General features: G+C 36.3%; 1 protein-coding gene across 1 annotated transcript; it reads right to left on the bottom strand.

The window, feature by feature from the left end:
* Positions 1–465: 465 nt before the first annotated feature.
* On the bottom strand, positions 466–13,413 carry DMBX1 (diencephalon/mesencephalon homeobox 1). The gene is made up of 5 exons (XM_053469800.1): positions 13,310–13,413; positions 2,847–3,012; positions 2,322–2,500; positions 1,703–2,060; positions 466–1,249 (listed from the first exon to the last, which is right to left on the bottom strand). Exons 2-5 carry the CDS (start codon positions 2,998–3,000, stop codon positions 849–851), a joined length of 1,092 nt encoding a protein of 363 aa, XP_053325775.1. The 5' UTR covers positions 3,001–3,012; positions 13,310–13,413; the 3' UTR covers positions 466–848.
* Positions 13,414–14,986: the final 1,573 nt, after the last annotated feature.

The raw sequence follows: 14,986 nt of genomic DNA, 5'->3' as shown, positions 1-14,986 counted from the left end.
TGACCTCAAAAATGTCATGAATATATAAAAATAGCAACTGTTAGAAAGAAAAATATCTTATAACATTCATGCAGGTGGACCCACGTTAATCCTTTTAATTCGAGAAAGGTCGAATGCAGCTGTAGCAAGAAATATTCTTTTATCCCTGTTTCATTATGAGAGGTGATTCGATTTTCCTTACTTTAATGGACAAAATACATGACAAACATCAATTTACAATTCAGCTTTCCATTTTTTATTGATCTTCTAAACCAGTGGTTGCCCTCTTGCTGCTTGTGGATACCAATTAGGTTTAAATAAATCCTCGGCATAGTCCAACAGCATTATTGTACAAATTGCAAATGTGCTACTATGGAGTGCGGATCTTGGGTGGCTCTGGGGTGATTAAAAAATCAAGTTTCTTAGCTGGTATTCTGCAAACTCTATGATCTAAACTGAGTTATACTTGTTTAGTATACTTGTTTTAGTAGAATGTAAGAAATAGTTTTAGACTTGTTTCTCAGCTCCCTCTTTATTTTCCTTTATGTTGGCCGGAATCGTGGTGTGTGTTCGCAGAGGATTCTATCTATGAAAGTTATTTATCAAGGCAAATGTATGAAGATCTGGAGACAAATGATTCCTTTTACTTGTATGGAATTCCTGTCTTTGATAAATATTGGAAAATCACTGTCCAGAATTCCTCCCGCATTACCTTGATAAATCTAAAACCATTCTTTATAGGTACCGGTGTTTTCAACAACTTTGTACCTTTAGGTCCCTACTAATGTATAATTATGATCTCCAGAAAATACTTTTGATAACCACTGATTTAAAGGTAGCGTCTTCTTGTCCATGGTTGAGTTTTGCAGTCAGTTCGGTAATGTGTCAAGTCCCAAGGAAGCTGCATGTTGCTTTGCCCTGAGCCTCAAGTTCTCAATACTTGTTGTTTTGCTGTTTAAGCTTGGGAGGCCACCTGATGTCTGCAGGAGAGGAGAAGACCAGACCTGTTGCGCATGAGACAAGGACTGGTAATAAGATTGACAATGTAGAGAACTCAGTGGAGCCATGCCCACGTTCATGCCTAGGTACGGTACCGCTGGAGGACTGGCCATGTCAAAGGATGAGTAATGGACCAAGTTGTTGGTGGCAGCCATATGCTGACGGAATTGTTCCTGCAGACGGAAGAGGCTGAGCGGGGACGAGGAATATGAATGAGTTGGGGTGAGACAACTGCTGGATGAAGGAGTCATTGTGGTGCTAGCTGGAGATTCTGTAATGAAAAAAGCAATATTTTTAATACGTACTCTGCATTACATTGTAATTATGGCGTATCAGAAATACTTTATGTATAGATGTCACTGCTGGTACCATGTTTGCTGTAAATATGCTATCTGCAGTATCTGTGACATGAGCTTTGGGAAACACCTGGTTCCTCTAAATCTTATTGTATTTCTTTGGCAAACTAACAGAAACATTTTCCATAAAGACAAAAAAATTTGAGCAGTTTGGAGAGGGTACATGAGAGGCAAATAGGAATTTCAAGATTTTTAACTTCAATGTCTCTTTCTATCATGTCACTGACCATCTATGACATCTTAAGTTATACGTTTTACTTTTTGAACCTGCCGTAGTCCTAGCTAGGGGCATCTGAAATGCAGATATGACCTTTAGAACACAAAAGAGATACCCCCAACCCTCTCATTGTAAATCATTCAAGACTGACCTGTTTTTGGACTTGTTCTTTTGCAATTTAGGATCCTGTTGTCCGGAGTTGGAGTTTTCGCTGCCTTTGGCTCTCCCTGTGGTGTTTTGGGTTCCTCCTCTTTATCGGTCTGTTCTTCCGCTGCCGATTCACCCGCAGATTGTTCGGAGAGGGTCAAGTTCAGCTCAATGCTAGTATCGCCCACCGAGCTGTGGGGTTTCTTGGAGTCATGGCTCGGACTTGCGGGCTCTACAGGTGCGGAGTCACTCTTGCCTTCGCTGTTACTGCTCACTTCTGACTCCTTTTGTTTCTGAAGCTGCTCTTTCTGAAGGCTTCTCTGCTTCTTGCGGAACTTGGCTCTTCTGTTCTTAAACCAAACCTATAGTTCAAATATTATTAAACATTAGATTTATAATTGACTAATCATTTGTTTTAGAGATGCACAATTAATAAATAGCATCTGCCTTATATCTACATAAATATAGTTACCACTTTGCTTTGAATTAGGTTATGGAAACAGATGATTGGTTATTTCACCGAAGGTAACATCGTAAAGAACCAGTCGGTTCCTTCAGTAAGCAGAAATGAAGTAAGCTATGGTCAAGTCATGGTACAAAGTATACATAGGACTGTTAATTACCTGCACTCTGGCTTCTGGAAGGTTGGTACACATGGCCAGCCTCTCCCTCATCACCACATCAGGATAGTGAGTTTTCTGGAAAGTCTTCTCTAGCGCTTCCAACTGTTGCGCCGTGAACGCAGTGCGGCTTCTTCTCTGTTTACGATGCTGGGATCCGTAACGAGCTTCCAAAATGATGTCTTGAAATGTACAGCCGTTGGAAGATAAAAAAAGGCCAATTTAATTATTGGAAGTGGTTTGAAGAACTTGCATCAAATGTCTATGTTCCATTTCAATATTAGAATAGGAAAACTATCTATTTATCTTTTAATCACCAGTTTTGGTATCTATCTCTTTGTAGAGTGGAAATGAAACTCTTGAACACTGTGCAAATAATAGAAAACCAGCAGAGGAAGAGTGCCCCTACTCATTGTCAAAATGTGCTAGTCAACCCAAGTCATGTCTCACAAGAAAATAACATATCCTATATCAGAGATGATGTGACAAAGAAACACAGTATATGGACTGACACATAGTTTTTCTTACCAGCCAGTCTCTCTGCCAGCGTAAGCGCATGAACCGAAGGTCTGTAGTCAGGGGCTTGCTGTGCCTGTTGTGCTGCTTGTTGGTGGAGATTGTACATGGCACTCAGCGAATTCATGGCGTGCAGAGAGTAACCATTCACTCCGTAGTGCTGCATGGCTGGAAACACCTGAAAATATAAATATATATGTCGATGGTATTTAGTCCATAGCAAGTTCTTTAGTTTTATTAGTAACATAAAATTTCACATTCCAGAGACTAATGATTTATACGGTTGTCGTTAAGCACAAGGACCACGGTTACCCTCAACATTCTTAATGGAAAATAAATACAAAATATGAAAAGAGTTTGTATGATGAATTCCTCCCATTTTACGCCCTTGAAACAGTCTTGTCTCATTAATGGAGAATTCAACTGCCATCAATAAAGCCACCATCATGGATGATGCAACTCACGTCCATGATCTCAAAAATAGATCTAATGTTTAAACAATACGTCTGAAGTCTGACAAAATACTAATTATAAAAAAATATGTTTAAAGGACAGTGTTTTTCAAAACAGGGCCTGAGAAAACCCAACATGGACTCCAAGGAAGGCTGATGCTTATATTTCCTTTTACTATCATGTGTTCCTAAAAATCATATTTATTCATAATAACTATGTCTCCAAGACACTTAATTCTATAAACGTCCTTCAACTTATTCCTGGTCTTGCAGGACCTTTATATTGATAAAGGTTATCGCAAGATGCTCACTCCCATTGCTGCTTTTAAATCTAGAATTAAAACATGTTATTTGTCATAAAGTGCTAATCTCTGTTTGGTATGTTACATCCGGACGGGTAATGTCATAAACGCAGTGGCTTATTACAAATGTGTGTACTTCCGATTCGATATACGTGTAATATACGTAATATCCAAGTATATCGCAGAGCGACTATATTGTTGAGGAGGGAAATTCATTAATCATCGAACACTGTTTATCAAACTGTCCAATTGTGCTTACTTTGAGTAAAATAATCTTCATATTTCATTAGGCAGGCGAGTAAGCTGATCTTTTCAATTGCTTATAGATAGCTTTGAATTTTTTGCAAGTGCATCTTTTATAGAGATAGCCTGAAGGCAGATACTAATGGAACATGTTCCCTAGAAGTAAGGGACTGGAGTTCTACGAGTGATGTCTGGAAGTAGGAACCTAAATTCCCCCTGTTACCCCTATAGTCCATCATGAAGGTTCTGTGTAGTGACTCGCCAAATGGGTTAACCAAGTGGCTCTAATAGGGGTCCTCATGGAAACCGTGACTTGTCGATATTTATTGATAGTACATTGAAACACCAGCATTCAAGCTGGGACATCAACCACAACATACTGGTGGTGAAAGCACCAAGTAAGAGTCTTATATGTGTGATCGCAGCAGTGTGGAAAAGGAAGAAGAGATCTTCGGAATATGTGACCCTGAGAATCTGCGCCTTCACCCCGAGATCCTGAGATCGGGGCAAAGACCCTGAGACTCTGGGTAAAACCCTGAGCGTTGCTTGTTATTTTTATATAACTGGTGGAAAATAATACTTTCGACAAATATTTACATTGGATATATGTTCTGTTTTAGACATAGACCATTATACATGTGAGATATCTCTTATTGACCCTAAAGATAATACTGTAAGCATATAATTTATTTTCTCTATTTTTGGAAGGGTTTCCATTCAACATCGTGAACCTACGTTGGAAAAAATAGCTATGGAGAGCATGGAAAAGCAGCCGTTAGATGGGACTAATTTGTTTATAGAAATATTAACATGTAACTCTGTCACAAAGTTATATTAGTTACAATTTGCCCCATATACTTTTTATCTTAACCATGTACTTGTACCATACATTTTGATGAGGCCAAAGATGGCGGTCCTTGGGATTATTGGACTAAACATTGACAAAAATAATCTTTCGCGATGTTTTCATGTTGCAAAAGGGGTTAAACCATGCTGTGCCTTGTAAATCCAAGTTACTTTTCTGCCAAGTGAGATTAAAGGAAGGATGTTTGGCTGGAAACCCAAAGTTAGCAGATTGCAGAGAGCCTTTGTTTAGGCTCCTTGTTAACTGTGTGGCTTACCATATGAAACCTGTTTCTGTTGGCTAGGTCTGTTCTGTTTTATACGCTACTGTACAGAGCTTTGATCGCATTAGTAACTACAATGTATGCGTTATTGTTCCGTGTAATGGTTCTAAGGTGTCGGCCTTCCCAAAATTTGGAAGTTAAATTCCCTTCTTCATCTGACCTGTTTCAACTTGATCAGAAATGGCTTTCCTTTTACTACCCTGCGTTCTTAACGTGCTGCAGCCGTAACACGGATGTGTCTCTGTTAGACCGTGAAAGTAATAAGGAATTCAGATACCAAAAATGTGCCAGCTTTGTGGCGGAACAGCTGTTTTTGAGAAGACGTTTTGTATGATGTCGTCTGTATCCGCATCGTGTCATGGCGGTTGCTAGGTGTGAAATTTGTACTTTTTAACTTAGTTTACTACACTATATGGGTGAATCTATTAGTTAGCGTTACGCCATTAAGAATTTTTATAAAATCATATTTGATTTATAGTTTAAGCGGACTAAAACATGTATAACATATACAACATGGCATATTTAAAGGGCCACAGTATAGGATAGCGCTTAGTGAATAGATAAATAAACTACAGAGCATGGATGATAGAATTTAACCGGTGAATTGGGTCTTTGTAAGTAAATGAAAGATTATTCTAAACACAGATGATGAGTTAATACAACAGCCCCAGATTATATGGTTTACGCAATCCAACACCTGCGTGGCTCCTGTCCCTTTAATTTGCATACTTTTGGTTGGTAATACTTATCCGAAACTTTTTTACAGCCCTTCATATAGTTCAGAGTACATTTTGGTGAAATCCTAGTCTTTGTTGATGAATTTGGAATGAGTCAAGTTTAGTAAAGGACAATTTTTGGTGTAACCTAATTCTAATTAGTGTTGTGTCACTGTATCCACCATAATCGCTCATCCGGCCCTCCTGAAGTTTCAGTTCCACCCTCCTCATCTAGACCACACACAAAATAAGGTGCGACTGAATGGAAAATCTAGGCTGTTACACAAAACAAAGAGAAATAAAATCACTTTAAGGTTTTGCCTGGGCATTAACCACCTGAAACTTAATAGTATTTATCGCTACAGAGAGGGGACGTCACCTGTAATATCGTAATATTAAAAACATGCAAACTTTTTCCGTATGCTGTAGTATTTCCACTAAATTTGGATTTTAAGCTAAGGGAAGTGATACACACTCAGCTTCCTGTTCAATGTTCCAGTAGCATGTTGGTCAGGAAGTGCTCCTACGAGGTAGCGCAAATGAAAATAATTTCCCCCATTTATATTCTATCATTAAATGGAAAAGTTTACATGTATACATTTATCTATACATTTGCATTTAAAGATTGGTCCCTTATACTTATATATTTCACTTTTTTTTCTAAAAGCTACAAAACTAAAAATAATGTATACTTAAATAGAGATGAATAACACTGCAATTATATTTATTAGTTTTTTATTTATAAGTGGGCACATTTTTAGGCAAGTGGGTTTGCTCAGACCGCTTCTTTAATGTGTGTGTGTATATAACTATAATTTATATATATGGTATATAATTAATAGAAATATAGATTTATATATAATTTATATAAATATAAAATATAATATTATAATTTCATATATATATATATCTATATATCTATATATATATATATATATATATATATATATATATATATATATATATATATAGAAATATATCTATGTCAAAAATCTTTTAAACCTTGAATGTTTTTAAAGAAAAAGTTAAATAAAAAAACTTGATGAGTTTAAAGTTTTTATGGCTGAGAGGTCTACTTTAATAATAAAACATTTTTTATGTAGAACGCACATTTCCATTCGGCGAGGTCTTGGACAAATGCTACAGTTCTACCCGATCCTTCTTAGGCTGGAGAATTTGTGTGATCTCAACAGCTGCCCCCCCCCTCTTTTCCTAAGCAAACTGCGTTAAATTCCCCCAGGGCCCCCCGACTCAAATGCATCCCATTGATAAAGCTAATAACAAATTCATTTTCTCATTTATTTTGTGCTCAGAGCGCAGGGGCCAGAGCAGCTTTTGGGAAAACCATAGCCGATTCCCAGACAAAAAAAATGTTATCCATTAACATCCAATTATCACTTGGTCCATGCTATTAATTATAAATCAGTCTTCTAATTGGGATAATTAGCTTTCTCACGTCTAATGCAGCATGACTGATGCGTTTTGAGAGGGTTTAATCACTTCATTTGTTTAGTAGCTGGGGAACAAATGCAATACTCAATGTAATTTCATCATCATCCTCATCAGAACTAAAAGCTCTTTAAGCTGTTAATAAATGTTTGCAAATACCTCTTCTGGAGGATTTGACACATCACAATAGTGAATCAATTACTAACGTAATATCATTACTTTGGACTGTAAATTTTCACGTCAAGGGCTCCGGGGTTGCTTTATTTGATGCAATGATTATTGCGTAACTGTTTGGGAGCCTATTGTGGTTGCTGGAGAACATAATTAACCATTTGTATTTAAATAGTAACAAATAAATGGAATACTTGCCTTTTTTTAAAAAATTGCTTTAATTATGTACATTTTTTAAAAAAAAATATCACTTGTGTTATTATTAATTTTAATAATCATTTTCGTGCAACAAAAATGAGAGCCAAGGCAAATTATGAAAATATCCCCTAATTTTCCCAAAATCTGTTTGTAAACATTGCAATGGAATCATGTATTGTAATGTAAGGAAGATGTACTTTACAGAGAGGGTGGTGGATAAGTGGAATAGCCTCCCTTAAGAAGTCGTAGCTGCTAATGCAGTGAGGGAATTTAACCCCTTAATGACAAAGCCCGTACATGTATGGGCTCAAAATGCATTGTTTTCAATGGGTTTAGGGACCACCAATTGTCCTTAAGGGGTTAAACATGTATGGGATAGGCAGAAAAGCAGCCTGAATCTAAGACAAGTCCAAGGATTGATTAAGATCCGAGTTTTTATATCGGGAAAAAAATGGACAGACTAGGTGGACCGAATAGTTCTGCTTTGATGGCAAATTCTATGTTTCTATAGACAGCCTAAGCTTTCTGGACTATAATACAGATCTGATAAATTTTTGTATTATATTTAGATTAACCTTTTTGAAAAAAAAAACAAAAAAAAAAATACTACTAAAAAAAAAAAACTAATAAAAAAAATACACCAAATGCAAATGGGAAAATACAATGATAAAATGTCCTAATCCTAATCTCTGTCCGCATGCTATTTAGATGGTGGCGATAAAACACACAGGGGGCATAAAGGTGTAAACTACAACAACTTCTAATGAGTAAACAATGTTTGCGCACAGCATGGCGGTAAATAATCTTCTTAGCCAAACAGTGGACTCATACTATTCCCTTTATTGTCTAATAATCCATTAATGAGGTTTGCACAGGGGTGGTTTGCCTTCAGGACATGATTAGATATGTATTACTGTCATTTACGTGGACAACTTGGCAGGCCAACCGACTGGAAACTAAAGGCAATTTACACTCAGAGATCACAGTCATAGCGAAACAGAGCATCCATACACCGAGCAGGGCATGAGGAGGAGGGGGATATGGCCGTTTTCTCTAATCTGCCTCTGGTACTCGTATAAACTGTCTATTGTTAGTATTCTGATGGCGGATTATTGTTTATGTGCATCTGAACTCATAGAAATGTTAACCAATTAAATCCCGAAAAGGTTTAACTAAACTTAAATGTGGATTTTTTTTTTCCTCCGGTTCCTTCCCTGTTCCCTTCCCAACAGGGTCTTAGTGTTTGGAACAAAAAAAGGTACAAAAATATAGTTTGCTTAGACAAAGCAGATAATATTACTGAGTGGTATGGTCCACTATTTTCAACACATATATATATATATATATAATTGCCAATCCAAGCATAGAAAAAAAATGAAGGTAAATTGATGAATATGAAATATGAAAAAAGAAAATATGAAAAAGAAAAGTCAAAAACAGTAAATCCAAATAATTTCACACTATATTTTGTGTGTTACTTTTATAATTATTTCTCTATTTATGTTTCTTTCTATCTATCTATTGCCATATCTATTGTCTGATGATGTGATGGAACTTGCAGGGCACTGACAACAAGCATAAGCTTTTTTATTTCAGAATGGGATATCTGGCTGCTTTTTATGAAATCGGTGATCACTAAAACACAGGTTCCATAATCAGTAAGTATGTAAAAAAAAAACTACAAAACAAAGTTTCTCCGAGACAATTCAAACTCATAAAACAATCGGTGCACATCTGTTCGCCCCTCCAGTAAATGTTATAAATGTAGAGTTTTTGTAGCAGGTGGTTGATGGTATGATATGGTGTTGATATTATTTATAATCCAAGGATTTATTTAACTGGAATAGCTGATTTTGTGCTTGATGCAATAAGTAAATCTGACCCATTCCTCTTCATGGGGAAAGCAGACAGAACTAAGCTTATTTGAGCAGAGCCCTCTTCCCCTTTTGTTTCTGTAAACCAAATTATTATATTATGCACTACATGTTACATTGTACAGCGCTGTGGAATACGATGGTGCTATTTAATCAATAAATAAAAATAAATAACTGCCCCCATTTTCACATTATGTATAGCTTTTATCTATCTATATAAATACGCTAGCTTATAAAAATATAGTTCTTAACTGAAATACCCCTAGAAGAATTTCAATACAAAATAGGATAATTGATGGGGAGACATCGGGGAGGGGAAGGTGAATTGGGGGTGAGTTGGGTCTAAGGAGGGTAGATGTATACTAGTTGAAGTTTGTTTTTGTTTATCTCTTCTTATTCACTTTCTCTCTTAGTCTTTGTCACATACTTGGACAAATGGCTGATGTGGGAAGGTCTCCGTTGACACGAGCAGGGACTTATTCCAATGAGCATTTGGAGGAGCGTCAAACATGGAAAATACGGCACAAATAAGATTGATTTTAATATGCACCCCTCTTTGTCCAAAGCTGGAATTAAATTTAATGCTCCCGAAACCTCACAGTTTGACAATTCTTCAAATTCTGCACTGCCTCCATATTTGTACTTCTGTGGCTTGTACTTCTTCTCACTAAGCCTTATGTTTTTTTGTGTTCCCTACTGTTTATCATGAACAAAATGAATAAACATATGTAGAAATACAAAAACATGTAAACAAACAGCGAACTGCTAATTAAATTCTTGTGAAACAAATGTAAAAATATGTATTATTACATTTAGAGGATAAAACGGGAATTTTAACCAGTAAACATGTTTTTCAATACACTTTTTTTTTTAAGATGGCTCCTACATAACCCTTTGAGTGCCAGAGTGTAAGCAAAGCCGTGTTAGCAACACTACTGTTATTAGGTGCAGGTTAGCTGGAGTTACAGGCCACCCATGAGATTCCAGTCTTTCAAACTCATTTTGTTATTATATATCAATGCAAGCAACTTGTTTCTTTTCTTTTAAATGAGGGTTCGTAGAATATAATTGTTGAAATCGTGCCATCTTTCTCATAATTTAGTACATCCCCACACTGGAATCTAAAGAACCAGTAAAAAAATAAAAAAACACGAATGGTGACTTTCAACAGGGTCAGGCCATTTAATATCATTTAGAGATAAGTTTGTAGGGATAACTTTTTAAAGAAAATCACTTTCTCTCTGGTAGCTTTATGCCTCACCTTAGCACGCAATGGAAGTCGGTGAGGTTATAAACACCTTAGTGCGTAACACACAAAGCCTAGAGCAGAAGAAAGTGAGCTTATTAAAACAAACTCACTACTGGAAACCATCACTGTAGAAAGGATGGAAATGGGTTTACATTCAATACAGATCAGGATATAGAGATTTTAGATTCATTTGCACAGGACACCAGCTAAAACAAACAGAGCCAGCAGGGAGAATTGTGGCATCCCAATAACTGGGCCATAGTACTGAAAGGCCATCATATCACATTAGCCATTTTGGGGCAGTAATGGTGAATTCAATGTTCTATTTTGCTCTCCAATGCACCATAGATGATGGCAAATATAGAAATATATTCTGATGTATACAGTCAAAAGCCATTGTCATATTGGCTTTTCATAGTTCCAGAGAACAAGCAAGGTATTAACATTTAAGGTATGATAATGGGGGAGCCTCCCATTTGTCAAAGGTTATGTGATATGTTTTAGTAAAACTATAATCTATATTATTTAACAAGACATATAAGGTTTTATTGATACCTAAAGTATATTTTCCTCTATATAGAAACCCTGACATCAATTCTTGCATGAAAATAGCTTTACAAAGTGAATGCTGGATTTTCTATACTCAGGAACATCACAGGAGTCTAAACCAACTTTTCAAATTGGAGCCACCTGCCATCAGGCTTTAAAAAACAAAATGACACAATCTGAGTTTGCATCCACTTGGCAAGGGGGGCTTAATAAAGATACACAATGTTTGTTTCATCCTAAAAGTAGTTAGATTTTAAATTCTACATCATATGACATAATCTTTCTTGTTCTTGGGGAAGAAGATGTCTGATTCTGCTACAGGTTCGCTTTAATAATTCCAATTCCTATTAATCCTAATACATCACATTTAAACACCTTGGATGCATAGTAGCCCGACAGCTCAAAGTACTAGTCTATACAAGGACTCCCTTCTGCCTTTTGGTGATCCTCAACAGAGCAGATGGGTTAAGCCAGTTTTGTCTCTCATAGCCCTCCATACAACCCCCTGTCCATTCACAGCCCCTCTGTCTCTTACTACAGGTCCTATGTGTGCATCCCCCATGGCCTGAGGGCCCTTCTGCTGTGATATATGGCATGAGCTGCTAAAATATGCAAGCTGAACCCCATTCTGTTCTACTTTTAATAGGGGTGAACAACATACAGAGAAATTCATTCATCACTAGCCTTGACACCATTACAAAATCTACATGGGGTTAGATTAGAAAAAAATAAAGAAAACACACACATTAATTGTGTGAAGCTCCTTCATACACAACACCAAATCACAGAATAATTGGGCATCAATCAAACACAAACTAGAGGGCCATATGCCATCCTATAACTCTCTTTTTGGCACCTAAAGGTTAAGCATCATTTAAACAACTCTATCAAAAAAAAAAAGTTTAACTTGTACTTTTGTGACACTCAAATAGTTAAAAATCATTTGGGCTGATGTGACATTTTGCCACATCCAGCATTCAAAGGGTTAAGTTTTTGTCTTGTATTTTAAAAGAAAATCGTTAGAAAAAATTGCAAAGGGCTGTTTTATAAGTGTCCTGGAGACAGATAAAATGTGTAGATTCTAAATTCGTTTTTTTTTGGTCTTAATAGTTTTTCACAGATGCCCCTCTATAACTTCCTTCGCTAAAAAAGATCTCCTTCTGAAATCGCCCTGTCTTTTGACCTGTATTATGCCCCCGGATACATTTCACGGTGTCTTATTAAAACATCATTATGGAAATTAAATGGGATTTACAATCTAAGGCTTTGTTTGGCATAAATTAAAAGATTACAGATGAAGATTTCACCTAGGGCAAGAAATAGATTTTATGGTAACAAAGGAATATTAAACAGGACATTGGGGACCTGGTGAAAGAGCAACAGTGCTTAAAAATATACCTATATATATTTTAGGGATGGATTTCCTGTCAATATTCTAGCAAAAAGCTGGAGAAATGGTAAACTGACATCTGTTACTTCGAAAATCAAAAGAAACCTTGTAAAACACTTTAAGACTTTACTAAGTAAGGTAACTTTCTCAAGGTCTGTAGAATCTTACAATTCCGACATCACAAAAATGCAAAAATACTTTACTTATTTCAGTTTTCTGAACTATTTATGTGTGAACATAAAATTAGATACATTATTACTACTAATAATAGCAAAATTAAAATAAACTAAAACATAACATACATGGTATAATGATTTTCATTGTTATAATATAGCAAATATGATATTATTGAAATCTTTAAAATGCTATATTTGTTGTTACTTTTAAATACATACATTCTAAATAAACAATGTGAAATCAAGATTATTATTTCCGCTATGCACAGAGAGACAAACTAAATGTTTTCTTACTTTTGAATACATGCAGTAGCTTATAAATAAATTCAAATTATTATGTCTACTATGCATTGAGAAGGAGAAATGGAAATAGATGGAAAAAGAAAGAGACATAAGGAAAGAAAGACAAGGAAACATAAAGAGAAATAGAGAGAGAGACAAATAAATAAAAAACAACAGATAGAAAAGGAAACAGATAAACATAGAGAAAGCGAGGGAGAAAGGGAGGTAAAAAGGGTGAGAGTGTGAGTGTTTGATGTATTGTGGTGCAGGTGAATAAAACAAATAAATTGCACATACCTCCTCTGTCTATTTCTGGGCACTTGTAGAAGTGGCAGAGAATGTCCCTTTGCTGAAAGAATCTCAGGTTGAGGTCAGTGCTGCTTTCAGGCTGTCATCAGAGCCTAAGCCATCCAGTGGTGTGTCCTCACTCAGGGTCTCCTGTCCTCTGCCTGATTTACACCATCACCTTCACTTTTAACTCCCCCCAACTTGCTCCAGGTCCAGCCAACATGCCATGTACAGAGGGGCTGGACTCTGCAAGGACTTTTAACAGAGCCTGGAAGGATTCAGGCACAGCCCATGCACGATTTTCAGTGGTCCTCCCAGCTGTCAATCATCAGACCTTATTTTTTTCCCCCCACTTTAACTTGTTACCAGTCATTTACTCAGACCCAGTCAGGTGTGAAGCTCTAATTAAATCATTGAAAGATAATGGAAATCTACTTGAAACTGGGTTGCTGTAAGCAGTATGCGCTCTGCTTTGTGACTGATGATACATATGAAGTTTAATGCTGTTTGCTCCTTCCGATAGTGTACAACTAATTTAACCCTTTGTTTTCCAACATCACACTATGACCCACAGTACATTAAAAAGATTCATCTCTGAATACACAGGAATTAGAAACTGGTTTAGCTTCCAGTCACTAACAGTCATATATTTTATGAATTCACATTCTAAACAAGACTTATGCGTGTGATATTGTAATTAACCTTTACAGTGCCAGAACGTTACCTCCTAATGTAGACGTACATATACACTGTGTAGGTGTTTTAATTAGGTATTCCACCATCTACACTTTGATTTTAGATTTTTTGTCTCTATGACCCAACCTTACAAGTCAGCTATAGCAAGAATAGTTCACATGTTGATTAATAATTTGCTGATAAGAAGGGGTTAACTAGCTTCGTTGAATTTGAATTAAAAAAATATTTAAAATAATTTTTGAAAAGGGGGGAAATCATATTATCTACCCTCTATCTGTCTCTAAATACATTATCTATCATCTATCTATCTATCTATCTATCTATCTATCATCTATCTATCTATCTATCTATCTATCTATCTATATCTCCACATCATCATTTTTATAACAAATAAAACATCTAATCTGATAATTCACAAAAATTCTCAAAAACTAAATGGATTTAAAAAAATAATTGATGATCCTGTAGGATAAGGTATGGGTTCTGGGTGAGGTTCAGACCGTCCAGTATATTTTGGTACCACCAGCATCAACCCATCCCTTGTTTTCAGACGTTGTCTAAGCACTTCTCCTTCTCCCGGGCTGTGTGGCAGGAGATTCCAGTAGATTTGCCATAGAGCTTTGTCATGGCTTTATTGCAGAAAAAGAACAGTTTAAACCTTTAGTGAGATTTCCAATACATGCCAGGGTCCTGCCTTGCAGAATCTATCCCAAATCAGGAGGATTTAAACTGGGAATGCAGAGACAAGACGCCAGTTCAGGCTCAAACCCCTGTCTTAAAATGACTCCCCCTAAGAGGATTAAAGCAATAATACCCCCTTCTCTTCTTCTTCAAGGATTTTTTTTTTGAGAAAAGATTTCTTCTCCTGGAGCAAAACCGTTTAGGCAGGAATTAGGCACATGAAAACGTACCTTTTAATTTAATCCTGCATATTTGGGTATGAATTCTGACAATGAAGAGTTGTGAAATCTCAAACTGGTTTATTTCAGG

Source organism: Spea bombifrons, chromosome 6 (genome assembly GCF_027358695.1).
Source record: "Spea bombifrons isolate aSpeBom1 chromosome 6, aSpeBom1.2.pri, whole genome shotgun sequence".
Taxonomy (NCBI): domain Eukaryota; kingdom Metazoa; phylum Chordata; class Amphibia; order Anura; family Pelobatidae; genus Spea; species Spea bombifrons.
Note: the sequence above shows the minus strand (reverse complement) of the source record. Positions and strands in the feature narration are given on the sequence as shown.

Bases quoted from the DNA above. Each gene is read 5' to 3' on its own strand.
- DMBX1 (XM_053469800.1), bottom strand. From the start codon at position 3,000: ATGCAGCACTACGGAGTGAATGGTTACTCTCTGCACGCCATGAATTCG. The intron at 2,061-2,321 runs GTAATTAACAGT...TTTGAACTATAG, and splicing joins TTCCAGAAGCCAGAGTGCAG to GTTTGGTTTAAGAACAGAAG. The intron at 1,250-1,702 runs GTCAGTCTTGAA...TTTTCATTACAG, and splicing joins AAGAACAAGTCCAAAAACAG to AATCTCCAGCTAGCACCACA.